The sequence below is a fragment of the Bufo gargarizans genome, chromosome 9, assembly GCF_014858855.1.
Source record: "Bufo gargarizans isolate SCDJY-AF-19 chromosome 9, ASM1485885v1, whole genome shotgun sequence".
NCBI lineage: Eukaryota > Metazoa > Chordata > Amphibia > Anura > Bufonidae > Bufo > Bufo gargarizans.
This window is the reverse complement of record NC_058088.1, coordinates 113,136,376-113,149,637: the sequence shown is the minus strand read 5'-3', so window position 1 is coordinate 113,149,637 and position 13,262 is coordinate 113,136,376. Positions and strand designations below refer to the sequence as shown.

The 13,262-nt window shown below is 42.6% G+C and overlaps 1 protein-coding gene across 3 annotated transcripts in view; it reads left to right on the top strand.

The window, feature by feature from the left end:
- The window catches only part of TAF1 (TATA-box binding protein associated factor 1), a 75,030-nt gene that overhangs the window by 31,002 nt on the left and 30,766 nt on the right, over positions 1-13,262 (top strand). For 2 of the 3 annotated variants that reach the window (XM_044305518.1, XM_044305516.1), the window contains exons 15-27: positions 38-142; positions 224-424; positions 515-656; positions 813-943; positions 2,018-2,098; positions 2,178-2,327; positions 2,463-2,585; positions 3,366-3,541; positions 8,016-8,257; positions 11,046-11,259; positions 11,435-11,600; positions 12,341-12,552; positions 12,720-12,828. In XM_044305518.1, the coding sequence (XP_044161453.1) occupies positions 38-142; positions 224-424; positions 515-656; positions 813-943; positions 2,018-2,098; positions 2,178-2,327; positions 2,463-2,585; positions 3,366-3,541; positions 8,016-8,257; positions 11,046-11,259; positions 11,435-11,600; positions 12,341-12,552; positions 12,720-12,828 (2,052 nt within the window). The remainder of the gene's footprint in view (positions 1-37; positions 143-223; positions 425-514; positions 657-812; positions 944-2,017; positions 2,099-2,177; positions 2,328-2,462; positions 2,586-3,365; positions 3,542-8,015; positions 8,258-11,045; positions 11,260-11,434; positions 11,601-12,340; positions 12,553-12,719; positions 12,829-13,262) is intronic. The other variant, XM_044305517.1, reaches the window with a different exon arrangement.

Here is a 13,262-nt window from a genome sequence, read left to right as displayed (position 1 = left end):
ACAAACAAGGTTTTCTCATTATTTTATTTTTTCATAGAAACCCGGGAAGGACCCTGGTGCACCAGACTGCAAGTATGGAGAAACAGTATATTGTCACACCTCCCCATTTCTCGGCTCTCTGCACCCAGGGCAGCTCTTACAGGTATGCGCCAACACAGATGACGGCTTCTGTCCTGTTTGATCGGCACTTTCTGTGAACAGTTCCTTCTTTGCGTTTCTTTAGGCTTTTGAAAACAATTTGTTCAGGTCTCCAATCTACTTGCACAAGATGCCTGAAACGGACTTCCTCATTATTCGCACTCGTCAAGGCTATTGTATTCGTGACCTAGTGGACATTTTTGTAGTTGGTCAGCAGTGTCCTCTCTTCGAAGTTCCTGGCCCAAACTCTAAAAGGGCCAACACACACATCCGTGATTTCCTACAGGTGCGTAGTCTGTCCCGAGAACTATTTTTTTATTTGCTTATTGGGCAAATTCATAGATGGAAACTAATTTTGTTCCCGTTCTGTTATCAGGTGTTCATATATCGTCTGTTTTGGAAGAGCAAAGACAGACCTCGTAGGATTCGTATGGAGGACATAAAAAAAGCTTTTCCTTCGCATTCAGAAAGCAGCATCAGAAAGAGGCTTAAACTGTGCGCAGATTTTAAAAGAACAGGTGACTTGTCCTTGTGTGTTTTCAGCAGACTTGCCACCTACAGTCAAAGCTACAGGACAGACCTAGCTTTACATAGAGGCACAGTCTGTACCCAAAGTGCTGCTCTCCCTATAAAGGATTTTACTGAGAGTACTCCCATTATATTTTGTATTCTAGGAATGGACTCTAATTGGTGGGTGTTGAAACCAGATTTCCGCTTACCTACTGAAGAAGAGATTCGTGCCATGGTGTCCCCTGAGCAGTGCTGTGCCTATTACAGTATGATTTCAGCAGAACAGCGTTTAAAAGTTAGTAATGGGTTAAATGACCAATATACTTGCTAGCATTTATTCTTTATGTGCAGATATCATCCAGTCATATTGTCCAGCAGTGTTATATGGAGATTACAGAGATCACAGTGTATGGCCGGATTTTGCCTATTATCTGTTGACAGCCACGAGAGAGACTGACATAGAGATGATGAGAAGGGATCTGGGCAGCAGAATTGAGGATAGACTAGGGGGGCACTGGTGGATTTGAGGTAGGCTGCAAATGGGACTGGTGTTGTAGTCCATGAAGGAAAAGATAATTACCTACGCAAGCCCTGGAGTTGCATCATGGGAGGAAAACACTCCACATTTAAAGGGGTTATCCCATGAATAATGTAAAAAATTAAAAAAATCGTATAATATGTGACAATCTCTTCCTAACAAAGTGAGAAGCAGCCCTGTACCTCACATGGATCTACAGCCCTTCCCTCTTATTGTTCTGCTAGATTTATATTAAGCTGTCCTTTCTGTGACCGCTCAGGGCGGTGTGTCCTTTCTGTGACCGCTCAGGGCGGCGTGTCCTTTCTGCTTTTAGCTCTCTCCCTATCACAGGGAGGCTCAGGAGGCAGTTGAAGGATGGAACTGAGCACTTTTGACCACCTCAACATGGTGGACAGAGAAGTAAGAAAAAGAACAAACTGCAGGTGGCGCTATACAGATACATTTTATTGAATAACTCAATGGCTTCACAAAATTTTTAATTACCAGCCATTAAAAAAAGTATTTAGATCCAGGTGCTGGTTTGAAAACTACAGAATGTTTGTGTGGCACAACCCCTTTAAGGTCGGAGGTGATAAATAGTGGTTATTGCTTCAGTGTGATGCGAATGATTACTCAGATGATGGGTACCAATGGTCCTACAGTACAAATCAAGTTACGGATGCAAAGCGCACATTGTAATGCAAATGACCAAGTGATGACAAGCTCCTACGTCACCTGCTATCTGTACAGTTTTCGTGATTCAGATTTATCATGTGTGTGGGCTTGTCTGCCTTATTTAGAGGACCATATCACATGAATCTTCTTTTTCTTTTGTTTTTTTGTTTTTTGCAGGATGCTGGATATGGAGAAAAATCATTTTTTGCCCCAGATGAGGAGAATGAAGAAGACTTCCAGATGAAGATAGATGATGAGGTAACACATGGAAAGTGAGAATATTCCAGGTAGTTGTGTGTGGACACCAAGTCATACGTGGTCCCTTATATTTGCACAGGTCAGAACTGCTCCTTGGAACACTACCAGAGCATTTATTGCTGCTATGAAAGGCAAATGTCTGCTGGAGGTGACTGGGGTTGCAGACCCAACCGGCTGCGGAGAAGGATTCTCTTATGTGAAGATTCCTAACAAACCAACACAACAGAAGGTCAGAAACATATGCTTGTCACTAATGCCTCCTATTCTTGATACAAGAAATACCTATGAGATGGAGGGTGGCTATAAAATGTACATGAGCGCTTATCATAGAATATGTTATTAACAATGTAACTTCTTGTAACAGCAAGACGATAAAGAGCCTCAGCCAGTGAAAAAGACCGTGACCGGAACCGATGCAGATTTGCGAAGACTTTCCTTAAAAAATGCCAAACAGTTGCTCCGCAAATTTGGAGTGCACGAGGAAGAGGTGAGTGTGGAAATTTGAAGGCTTTAAGAATCATTTCATATTTGTCCAAAACACATGTTTTTTAGACTTCATATTTATGAAGTTTTGGGGAATTCTTTGTTCCAACAAAACAAGTCAGATCTACCGGCAAGATTTTTTATTTTTTTTTATCCATTCTTTCGTACAGCATATTGATCTCCATATATTCTATATGTATATAAAGCCTGAAATAAAAATAAAAAAACACATACAAATGTGCATACAAATACATTTTGTATATCTTTATCTTTAACAACAGGTAAGGGGCACATTACCCTTTGTTCTTATGTCTCATGGTTCTTTTGGGTTTTTTCCAGGATTTTAATACCGATGACCTATCCTCAGGATAGGTCATCAATATCAGATTGGCTGGGGTCCGACACCCGGCTCCTCCGCCGATCAGCTGTTTGAAGAGAAGCAGGTGTAAATACAATCTGTCCCATTCACTTATATGGGACGGCTCCTTCCTAGTCAAGTGTATAAGAACAAGCAGTCCCATAAAAGTGAATGGGACAGCTTGTAATTACACCCGCTCGCTGCTGCGATGTCGACGGAGAAGAGGATAGGGCTGTGCGGGCACAGCATGCTGCCTTCTCTTCAAACAGCTGAACAGTGGGAGTGCTGGGTGTCACACCCCCGCCGATCTGATATTGATGACCTACCCTGAGGATAGGTCATCAATATTAAAATCCCCCAAAACCCCTTTAAGGGCTTATATATATTCTTTTCATGTACTCATTCTCTCTGTTTTGTTTGTTTTAGATTAAGAAGCTGTCTCGCTGGGAAGTAATTGATGTGGTTCGAACAATGTCCACTGAGCAAGCGCGCTCTGGTGAGGGACCAATGAACAAATTTGCTAGAGGATCACGATTCTCAGTGGCAGAACATCAAGAGAGATATAAAGAGGAGTGCCAGCGGATATTTGATCTCCAGAACAAGTATGTTGCATAAATTATGCTTCCCCAGAGAATCTTTTTTTTTTTTTTTTTGTCAAATCAGTTTATAATCTAGCTATGTGCCCAATATTTTTTGGCGCCCAATGCTATTAGTGCAGAAGGTCTGTCACCATACTTTGCTGCCCATAAACCGTACTGCATAGCATTATGACAGATCACTTTGAAGTGGAACTCATAAGTTCTTATCTATCATTGCAGTATCTTGTAGTTTTCTGAATAACAAAGTGCACTATATGGACTAAATTATTGGGACACCTACACATTTCACCTGCAGGAATTTTGTATTACATCCTATTCTAAATTCATAGGCATTGATATGTAGTTGATCCCTCCCCCACCTTTGTGCACTGGGGCCCAGTCATGGTGGAACAGAAGAAGGCCTTCCCTAGATTGTCCAACAGGTCTTGATATGCTGAAGTACTAAGATTTCCTTTCAATGAAATTGATGGGCCCAGGCTAAACCCTCAAAAACAACCCCATAACATTATCCCTCTTCCGTCAAACTTTACTGTTGGCACAATGCAGTCAGGCAGGTACCATTCTCCTGGCATTCTCCAGACTGTCCGATAGAGAAGTGTGATTTGTCACTCCACTTCATAAGACGCTTGACATTGAGCTTGGTGATGAAATGCTTGCATGCAGGTGCTCGGCCATGAAAACCCATGCCATGTGCCATGTTTTTGTGCCGATGTTCATGCCAGAGGAGGTTTGAAGCTCTGCAGTTACTGACTCAGCAGAGCGTTGGTGACTTTTATGCGACCCCGCTCTGTAACTTTACGCGGTCTCCGCTCTGTGACGGAGTTGCTGTGGTTCCTGACCACTTCCATCTGTTATAATACCAGTCACAGGTGATGGTTGAATATCTAGGAGGAAAGAAATGTCATTAACCACTTTAACCCCGCTAGCTAAAATCCCCTTAATGACCAGGCCACTTTTTACACTTCTGCACTACACTACTTTCACCGTTTATTGCTCGGTCATGCAACTTACCACCCAAATGAATTTTACCTCCTTTTCTTCTCACTAATAGAGCTTTCATTTGGTGGTATTTTATTGCTGCTGACATTTTTACTTTTTTTGTTATTAATCGAAATTTAACGATTTTTTTGCAAAACAATGACATTTTTCACTTTCAGCTGTAAAATTTTGCAAAAAAAACGACATCCATATATAAATTTTTCGCTAAATTTATTGTTCTACATGTCTTTGATAAAAAAAAAATGTTTGGGAAAAAAAAAATGGTTTGGGTAAAAGTTATAGCGTTTACAAACTATGGTACAAAAATGAGAATTTCCGCTTTTTGAAGCAGCTCTGACTTTCTGAGCACCTGTCATGTTTCCTGAGGTTCTACAATGCCCAGACAGTAGAAAACCCCCACAAATGACCCCATTTCGGAAAGTAGACACCCTAAGGTATTCGCTGATGGGCATAGTGAGTTTATTGAACTTTTTATTTTTTGTCACAAGTTAGCGGAAAATGATTTTTTTTATTTTATTTTATTTCTTTTTTCTTACAAAGTCTAATTTTCCACTAACTTGCGACAAAAAATAAAAAATTCTAGGAACTCGCCATGCCCCTCACGGAATACCTTGGGGTGTCTTCTTTCCAAAATGGGGTCACTTGTGGCGTAGTTATACTGCCCTGGCAATTTAGGGGCCCATATGTGTGAGAAGTACTTTGCAATCAAAATGTGTAAAAAATGGCCTGCGAAATCCGAAAGGTGCACTTTGGAATATGTGCCCCTTTGCCCACCTAGGCTGCAATAAAGTGTCACACATCTGGTATCGCCGTACTCAGGAGAAGTTGGGGAATGTGTTTTAGGGTGTCATTTTACATATACCCATGCTGGGTGAGAGAAATATCTTGGCAAAAGACAACTTTTCCAATTTTTTTATACAAAGTTGGCATTTGACCAAGATATTTATCTCACCCAGCATGGGTATATGTAAAATGACACCCCAAAACACATTCCCCAACTTCTCCTGAGTACGGCGATACCACATGTGTGACACTTTTTTGCAGCCTAGATGCGCAAAGCGGCCCAAATTCCTTTTTAGACATTTGGATCCCAGACTTCTTCTCACGCTTTCGGGCCCCTAACATGCCAGGGCAGTATAAATACCCCACATGTGACCCCATTTTGGAAAGAAGACACCCGAAGGTATTCAATGAGGGGCCTGGCGAGTTCATAGAATTTTTTTTTTTTTGGCACAAGTTAGCGGAAATTTTTTTTTTTTGTATTTTCTCACAAAGTCTCCCTTTCCGCTAACTTGGGACAAAAATTTAAATCTTTCATGGACTCAATATGCCCCTCACGGAATACCTTGGGGTGTCTTCTTTCCGAAATGGGGTCACATGTGGGGTATTTATACTGCCATGGCATTTTAGGGGCCCTAAAGCGTGAGAAGAAGTCTGGAATATAAATGTCAAAAAAAATTTACGCATTTGGATTCCGTGAGGGGTATGGTGCGTCCATGTGAGATTTTATTTTTTGACACAAGTTAGTGGAATATGAGACTTAGTAAGAAAAAACAAAAACAAACAAAAAATTTCCGCTAACTTGTGCCCAAAAAAATGTCTGAATGGAGCCTTACAGGGGGTGATCAATGACAGGGGGGTGATCAGGGAGTCTATATGGGGTGATCACCCCCCTGTCATTGATCACCCCCCTGTAAGGCTCCATTCAGACGTCCATATGATTTTTTACGGATCCACGGATACATTGATCGGATCCGCAAAACGCATACGGACGTCTGAATGGAGCCTTACAGGGGGGTGATCAATGACAGGGGGGTGATCAGGGAGTCTATATGGGTGATCACCCCCCTGTAAGGCTCCAGTCAGACGTCCGTATGATTTTTTTCGGATCCACGGATACATGGATCGGATCCACAAAACGCATACGGACGTCTGAATGGAGCCTTACAGGGGGGTGAGCAATGACAGGGGGGTGATCAGGGCGTCTATATGGGTGATCACCCCCCTGTCATTGATCACCCCCCTGTAAGGCTCCATTCAGACGTCCGTATGTGTTTTGCGGATCCGATCCATGTATCCGTGGATCCGTAAAAATCATACGGACGTCTGAATGGAGCCTTACAGGGGGGTGATCAATGACAGGGGGGTGATCAGGGAGTCTATATGGGTGATCAGTGGTTCATAAAGGGTTAATAAGTGACAGGGGGGGGGTGTAGTGTAGTGGTGTTTGGTGCTACTTTGGTGAGCTGCCTGAGTCCTCTGGTGGTCGATCCAAACAAAAGGGACCACCAGAGGACCAGGTAGCAGGTATATTAGACGCTGTTATCAAAACAGCGTCTAATATACCTGTTAGGGGTTAAAAAAAATCACATCTCCAGCCTGCCAGCGAGCGATCGCCGCTGGCAGGCTGGAGATCCACTCGCTTACCTTCCGTTCCTGTGAGTGCGCGCCCGTGTGCGCGCGTTCACAGGAAATCTCGCGTCTCGAGATGACGCGTATATGCGTCGCTGAGCGCAGGGCTGCCACCTCCGGACCGCAGATCTGCGTTAGGCAGTCCGGAGGTGGTTAACTGATTTGTTTTAACGGTGGCATTCTATTACAGCACCACACTAGAATTCAGTGAGCTCTATATAAGGCGCCATTTTTTCAGAAATGCGGGCAGACTGCATGGTTAGGGGCTCATTTTTATACACCTGTAGCATGGGACTGAATGCAACACATGTACTCAATGATTAGGAGTGTCCAATACTTATATCCAGTTTTTGGTGTAAAAAAAGTCGTAAAACTCCTTTTTGTAACTTTGTAAACACTGAGACAATATTTTGTTGCAAGGGTGTTTTTGCGCAAGGAGTGGCGGGGGCTGGGACTTCGGCGTAAAAGGGGAGTAAAAACTACTCCAGTCAGGGGCTGGAGTAGTTTTAACTCTAGGTTTGCCTAATTTGACAGCACAGAGGGGAAAGAAAGGCTGGAGTAAAAAGCCAGTCTTTGTCAATGACCCCCAATGTTCCTTGATCTTTCCTTTGCCACAACCATGTAAAGCACTGAGTGACAGCCACAGATCTTCGTCCTGTGTGTCCTGCTTCTGTCTCTTAACCTCCTTTAGACTGCTTTCTGTGTCTAGTAGATGGTGTAAGGCTGTTGCTCACCAGACATCTCTACCCCTTGCTACATCCTGCTGCATAGGGCTACGCCTTGCATCTATGGCCCTCCAGCAACCAGAGTACAATTTGGAATGACCAGTATAACTATAGCATTTGATAAAGCTGGTTACACCTTCCTATGTAATACTTGAAAAGGCAACATGGGATATGTAATTGCCAGAACTACAACCTGCAAACAGGTTTCAATCAAGATGGTGGTCAGAAGGGAAAGAAGACTCTCGGCTCTGTACTTTTCATGTTACTTTACACTTTTAATTTTGGTTTGTATATTTTATTTTACTGTTATTTATATTTTTACTTAACCTTGCATTTTCCAGAGTCTTAGAATCTGCAGAAGTTTTGTCCACAGACACAGATAGTAGCTCCGCTGAAGATAGTGACTTTGAGGAGATGGGCAAAAACATTGAGAACATGCTACAGAATAAGAAGACGAGCTCTCAACTGTCCCGAGAGCGAGAAGAGCAGGAGAGAAAAGAGCTGCAGAGGATGTTGATGGGGGAAGACAGTGGTAATGACAAAGATCGGAGCCGAAAAGACAAAAAAGACAGAAAAGGGTTTTGTGAGTATTGCAAACTGTCATTTAGTATGAACTTCACTTACACTGTTCTGCTTTACCCCAGAGTAATAAGACCATTTCCCAACTAATCGGCTAGTCCTGATCAATACAAATGATATGATACAATTAAAGGTAGAGGATTCTGCAATAATTTGGTACGAGTTGAGCTGGACTTTCCTGGAGACACTGATGATAATCATTTATAGGCAAGGTCAGTGACCGTGTCAGGCTGTACATGGGGCGCGCAGTCGACAGAGGGAATAGTCATCCATTTGGAGTGTCACGTTCTGGAGGACAGGACAGACCTCCAGAACGCCTTGCAAACAGGACACAGGCAGATAACAGACCAGGAACCAGCAGAATACTTTTATTACACATGTAATAAACATGACAGCAAGGAAAAGCAGAACCAAGTGCACTGGCAAGGCAGGAGGCCAAACCCAGAGGGGGAGAACCAGCGCGCCCCGTTCTTCACAGAGCCCCTGGTGGTGGGTATAATCTTGGCCAAGGGCACACTGGTCGCACCTCTAGGATGGTCCTGGTGCACTTGGCTGTTACCTGAAGAGAACCACACTTGTGCAAACACACAACAGAAGGAACCCAAACAAACTCGGGAACAGAAGCATGGCGGTCACAGGCAGTGCTGCACACAGACTAGATATCCTCGTTCTCTAGAACCCAGGAGCCCTCTCACGAAAGCAGGACATACACAGGACAGGAGCAGAAGCAGTTAGGCCCTGCCTGGCTGTACATGAAACAGACAGGATCAGAAGCAGTTGAGCACTGCTAGGCTGTACATGAAACGGACCGGATCAGAAGCAGTTGAGCACTGCTAGGCTGTACATGAAACGGACCGGATCAGAAGCAGTTGGGCACTGCTAGGCTGTACATGAAACGGACCGGATCAGAAGCAGTTGAGCACTGCTAGGCTGTACATGAAACAGACAGGATCAGAAGCAGTTGAGCACTGCTAGGCTGTACATGAAACAGACAGGATCAGAAGCAGTTGAGCACTGCTAGGCTGTACATGAAACGGACCGGATCAGAAGCAGTTGAGCACTGCTAGGCTGTACATGAAACGGACAGGATCAGAAGCAGTTGGGCACTGCTAGGCTGTACATGAAACAGACAGGATCAGAAGCAGTTGAGCACTGCTAGGCTGTACATGAAACGGACCGGATCAGAAGCAGTTGAGCACTGCTAGGCTGTACATGAAACGGACCGGATCAGAAGCAGTTGGGCACTGCTAGGCTGTACATGAAACAGACAGGATCAGAAGCAGTTGAGCACTGCTAGGCTGTACATGAAACGGACCGGATCAGAAGCAGTTGAGCACTGCTAGGCTGTACATGAAACGGACAGGATCAGAAGCAGTTGGGCACTGCTAGGCTGTACATGAAACAGACAGGATCAGAAGCAGTTGAGCACTGCTAGGCTGTACATGAAACGGACCGGATCAGAAGCAGTTGAGCACTGCTAGGCTGTACATGAAACGGACAGGATCAGAAGCAGTTACACAGCCAGGCAAAACATGTAACACACAGGATACAACATCAACAACATCAAATTACCAGACGACGTCACACAGAAGGGCAGATGGCAAAACCCGCTGGCTCAGTAGTAAGGAGCTATACCCAGCAAGGCAAAAGACAGAACTGACCACAAGCCCCTCATCGCACAGATAGAAATAGCTGCAATATGGAGGGCACCCGATAAGCCACACCTAGGAACAGACCAGGGAATGTTAACCCCATCAGAACCAGGAGAAACCAGAACCAAAGAACAAATAATACAAGTGCCAGTTCACACCACTCACAGAATGCTGCAGCCAGCACGCCCCAAACAACAACCAGCATACACAGGATAACCTGCAGCCAGCCTACACAACAAGGAGTGACAGAACCGCACACTGCAGCCATACTCAGAAACTTCTTCTAGCTTCACTTGCACACTGTTTTTGAAGGAACTCTGCAGGGAGATTGCTCCAAATATCTTGTAGAACTAACATCTGTGGATGTAGGCTTGCTCAGATCTTGCATGTCTGTCTTCATGTAATCCCAGACAGACTCAATGTTGAGATCAGGGCTCTGTGGTGGGGACCATATCATCACTTCCAGGTCTCCTTGTTCTTCTTTACGCTGAAGATAGTTCTTAATGACATTGACTGTATTTTTGTGATCATTGTCTTCCTACAGAATACATTTTAACTATTAACACTTCTATTTTTGAAAGCATTCCTACTTTGCAGCCTTTTTTTTTTCTCACACCTGCCTAAAACCTTTGCACAGTACTGTACATCCTTCAGTCCATGTATTGACACAATTTACATGGATGTCAATGTGGCAGACTGCTGGACGTGTGAAGCATATATTCAATGTTAATGGCATGCAGTCATTTTTCTTTTCTTGGCCACCTTGCCTATTCTTGGTGGCCTAATTGCTCGATATAAATATGTAACCATAAGATTAGTACTCTATTACTTGATAGTTTCGTAGTTTATTTATTGGCCTTTACACATTTAAATGGGTGATGGGTTTTCCCTATTGTACGTTATGAGTGAGGACACCGAGCATGTAAGCGGTTGCATATCTGGGATATGCTTATGATTTTTTTTTTAAATGAGTATTGAATAAAATAAAGTTTTTAACACTATTCTAGACTTTTAAAACTAGGCTAGTTCTAGTTAAAGAATATTTCCGCGGGGCTGATACTGAGTCGTTGGGTGAGCTGAAGCTACTCTAGATAGACAGATGATGGCCCTGCAACCTAATAAATAGCGTCTTCTATTTAGTTACAGGGTCAGGTACTCCTGGAGGCTCTCACAGGGATGATGACACTGCCTCAGTGACCAGTTTAAATTCAGCAGCTAGTGGACGTCGGCTGAAAATCTACCGCACTTTTAGGGATGAGGATGGAAAAGAATATGTACGATGTGAGACTGTGCGCAAACCAGCTGTCATTGATGCTTATAGTCGTATCCGTACCACTAAAGATGACGAGTTCATGTGAGTGCTGCTTACGTTTTTGATGGGGCTCCCTGGGGTTTGATGAACATTTTTCTTTTTATTATTTTTTTTTAATTATTTTTATTTATATATATATATATATATATATATATATATATATATATATATATATATATATATACTGTTATTTTACCCTGGCTATTCTGTATTGAAGCCGGAAATTTGCCCTGTTTGATGAGCAACATCGCGAGGAGATGAGGAAAGAAAGGCGAAGAATCCAAGAGCAGCTTCGAAGACTGAAACGCAACCAAGAAAAAGACAAACTAAGAGGTCCACCAGAAAAGAAACCTAAGAAAATGAAGGAACGTCCCGACCTGAAGGTTGGTCAATAGAAAAAATATTGTGTACAATCAGCGCAGACAAGTAGACCATGAAATAGATAGATATGGGTTGTTCATTATATAATTAAGTTATTGGCTCTAGTTTAGTGTACAGAATGTGAAATCAGGAATATATATAAAAATGGAAATAATTCTCTTTCACAGTTTTTTAACACACTAAACTGCCACTAAAATACATCATTTATGTTAGTTTCTCTTACGGTTTATTTTTGTATAAGGGATGTATAGTTTCAGGATGTTGGGAGCAGGTCCATCATTGTAGTTTGTGGTAACGATGGCACTCTTTGCATTTTTTGTTTTTTAATTAATTTAGCAATTGTTTTTTTGTTTTTAGGGAACATTTTAAAATGACTTTATTTTTTCTGCTTGTAACTGGGGCTGACATATTCTAGGAAGTTAAAGGGAACATGTAGCTACCTAACAAATATTGCAGAACTGATCTGGGTCTGCTAAGACCCAGAAGCTTCTTCAGTTACTGGCACCAGTCATTGCTGCTTGCTGAAGTATATACACAGGGCAAATTGAGCATCATGTATACAGCAATCGGGATAGTAGGAACAGTAATAAACCTTCTCTTTCTCTAACAGCTGGTTCCCTGTAGCTGCAGACTCTACAGAGATGTGTAGAAACTTTTCTGCGAAGTTGTATGTGAATTAGCACGACGAACTGCAAGTGGTTAACCTTTATCTTTGACACATTTTTTTCTTTTCTTGTTGCAGCTAAAATGTGGAGCTTGTGGAGCAATCGGCCATATGAGAACCAACAAGTTTTGCCCACTATACTACCAAACCAATGCTCCTCCATCTAATCCTGTGGCAATGACTGAGGAACAGGAAGAAGAGTTGGAAAAGACTGTGATACACAATGACAATGAGGAGTTGATTAAAGTGGAAGGAACTAAAATAGTTTTGGGAAAACAGCTTATTGAAAGGTATGTCTACGTCATACTGCACTGGGTGGAAAAGACATTCCTCTAGTTTACATATTGCTGTGCGTTTTGTATACAAGTATCACAATCTTTCTTGAGATATCAATTAATGTTCTTCTTTATATTCATATACTTGTTTATTACAGTAATACATTTGAATTTATTTCTAGTGCTGATGAGGTTCGTAGGAAATCCTTGGTCCTGAAGTTCCCTAAACAGCAGTTACCGCAAAAGAAGAAGAGAAGAGTAGGGAGTACAGTGCACTGTGATTACTTAAATGTAAGGCTTTTAACATGGTTTATCCATTTAAAATGCATTATCTGTGTGAAGGAAATAAGATGGAGGAGAAGGTATTATGCCTTCCTCTGATCATCTTCCCTCAAGTGAATGCACCAAGTAGGATCTAATTTAAGTGTCTTCCTGCCCCCTAACCCAGTTCACACCAGGAAACTTAGTGGGTTTAGGTAAACCACCATCCGTTCAAGTGTCTTCAGTTCAGTCTTTTTGACTGTTCAGGATGGAGATCATACCGCACGGTTTTGTCTCCGGCCCAAAAAAATTAACACTTGCCTGAATGCCGGATCCGGCATTTTTTTTGTTCCTTAGGAATGTATTAGTGCTGCAAAAAAAATTAAAAATATACCGCAATGCCGGATCCATCCTTCTGGTCTGCGAATGACTAACAGAGAGACGGAGCCGTTATTGCAATGCAT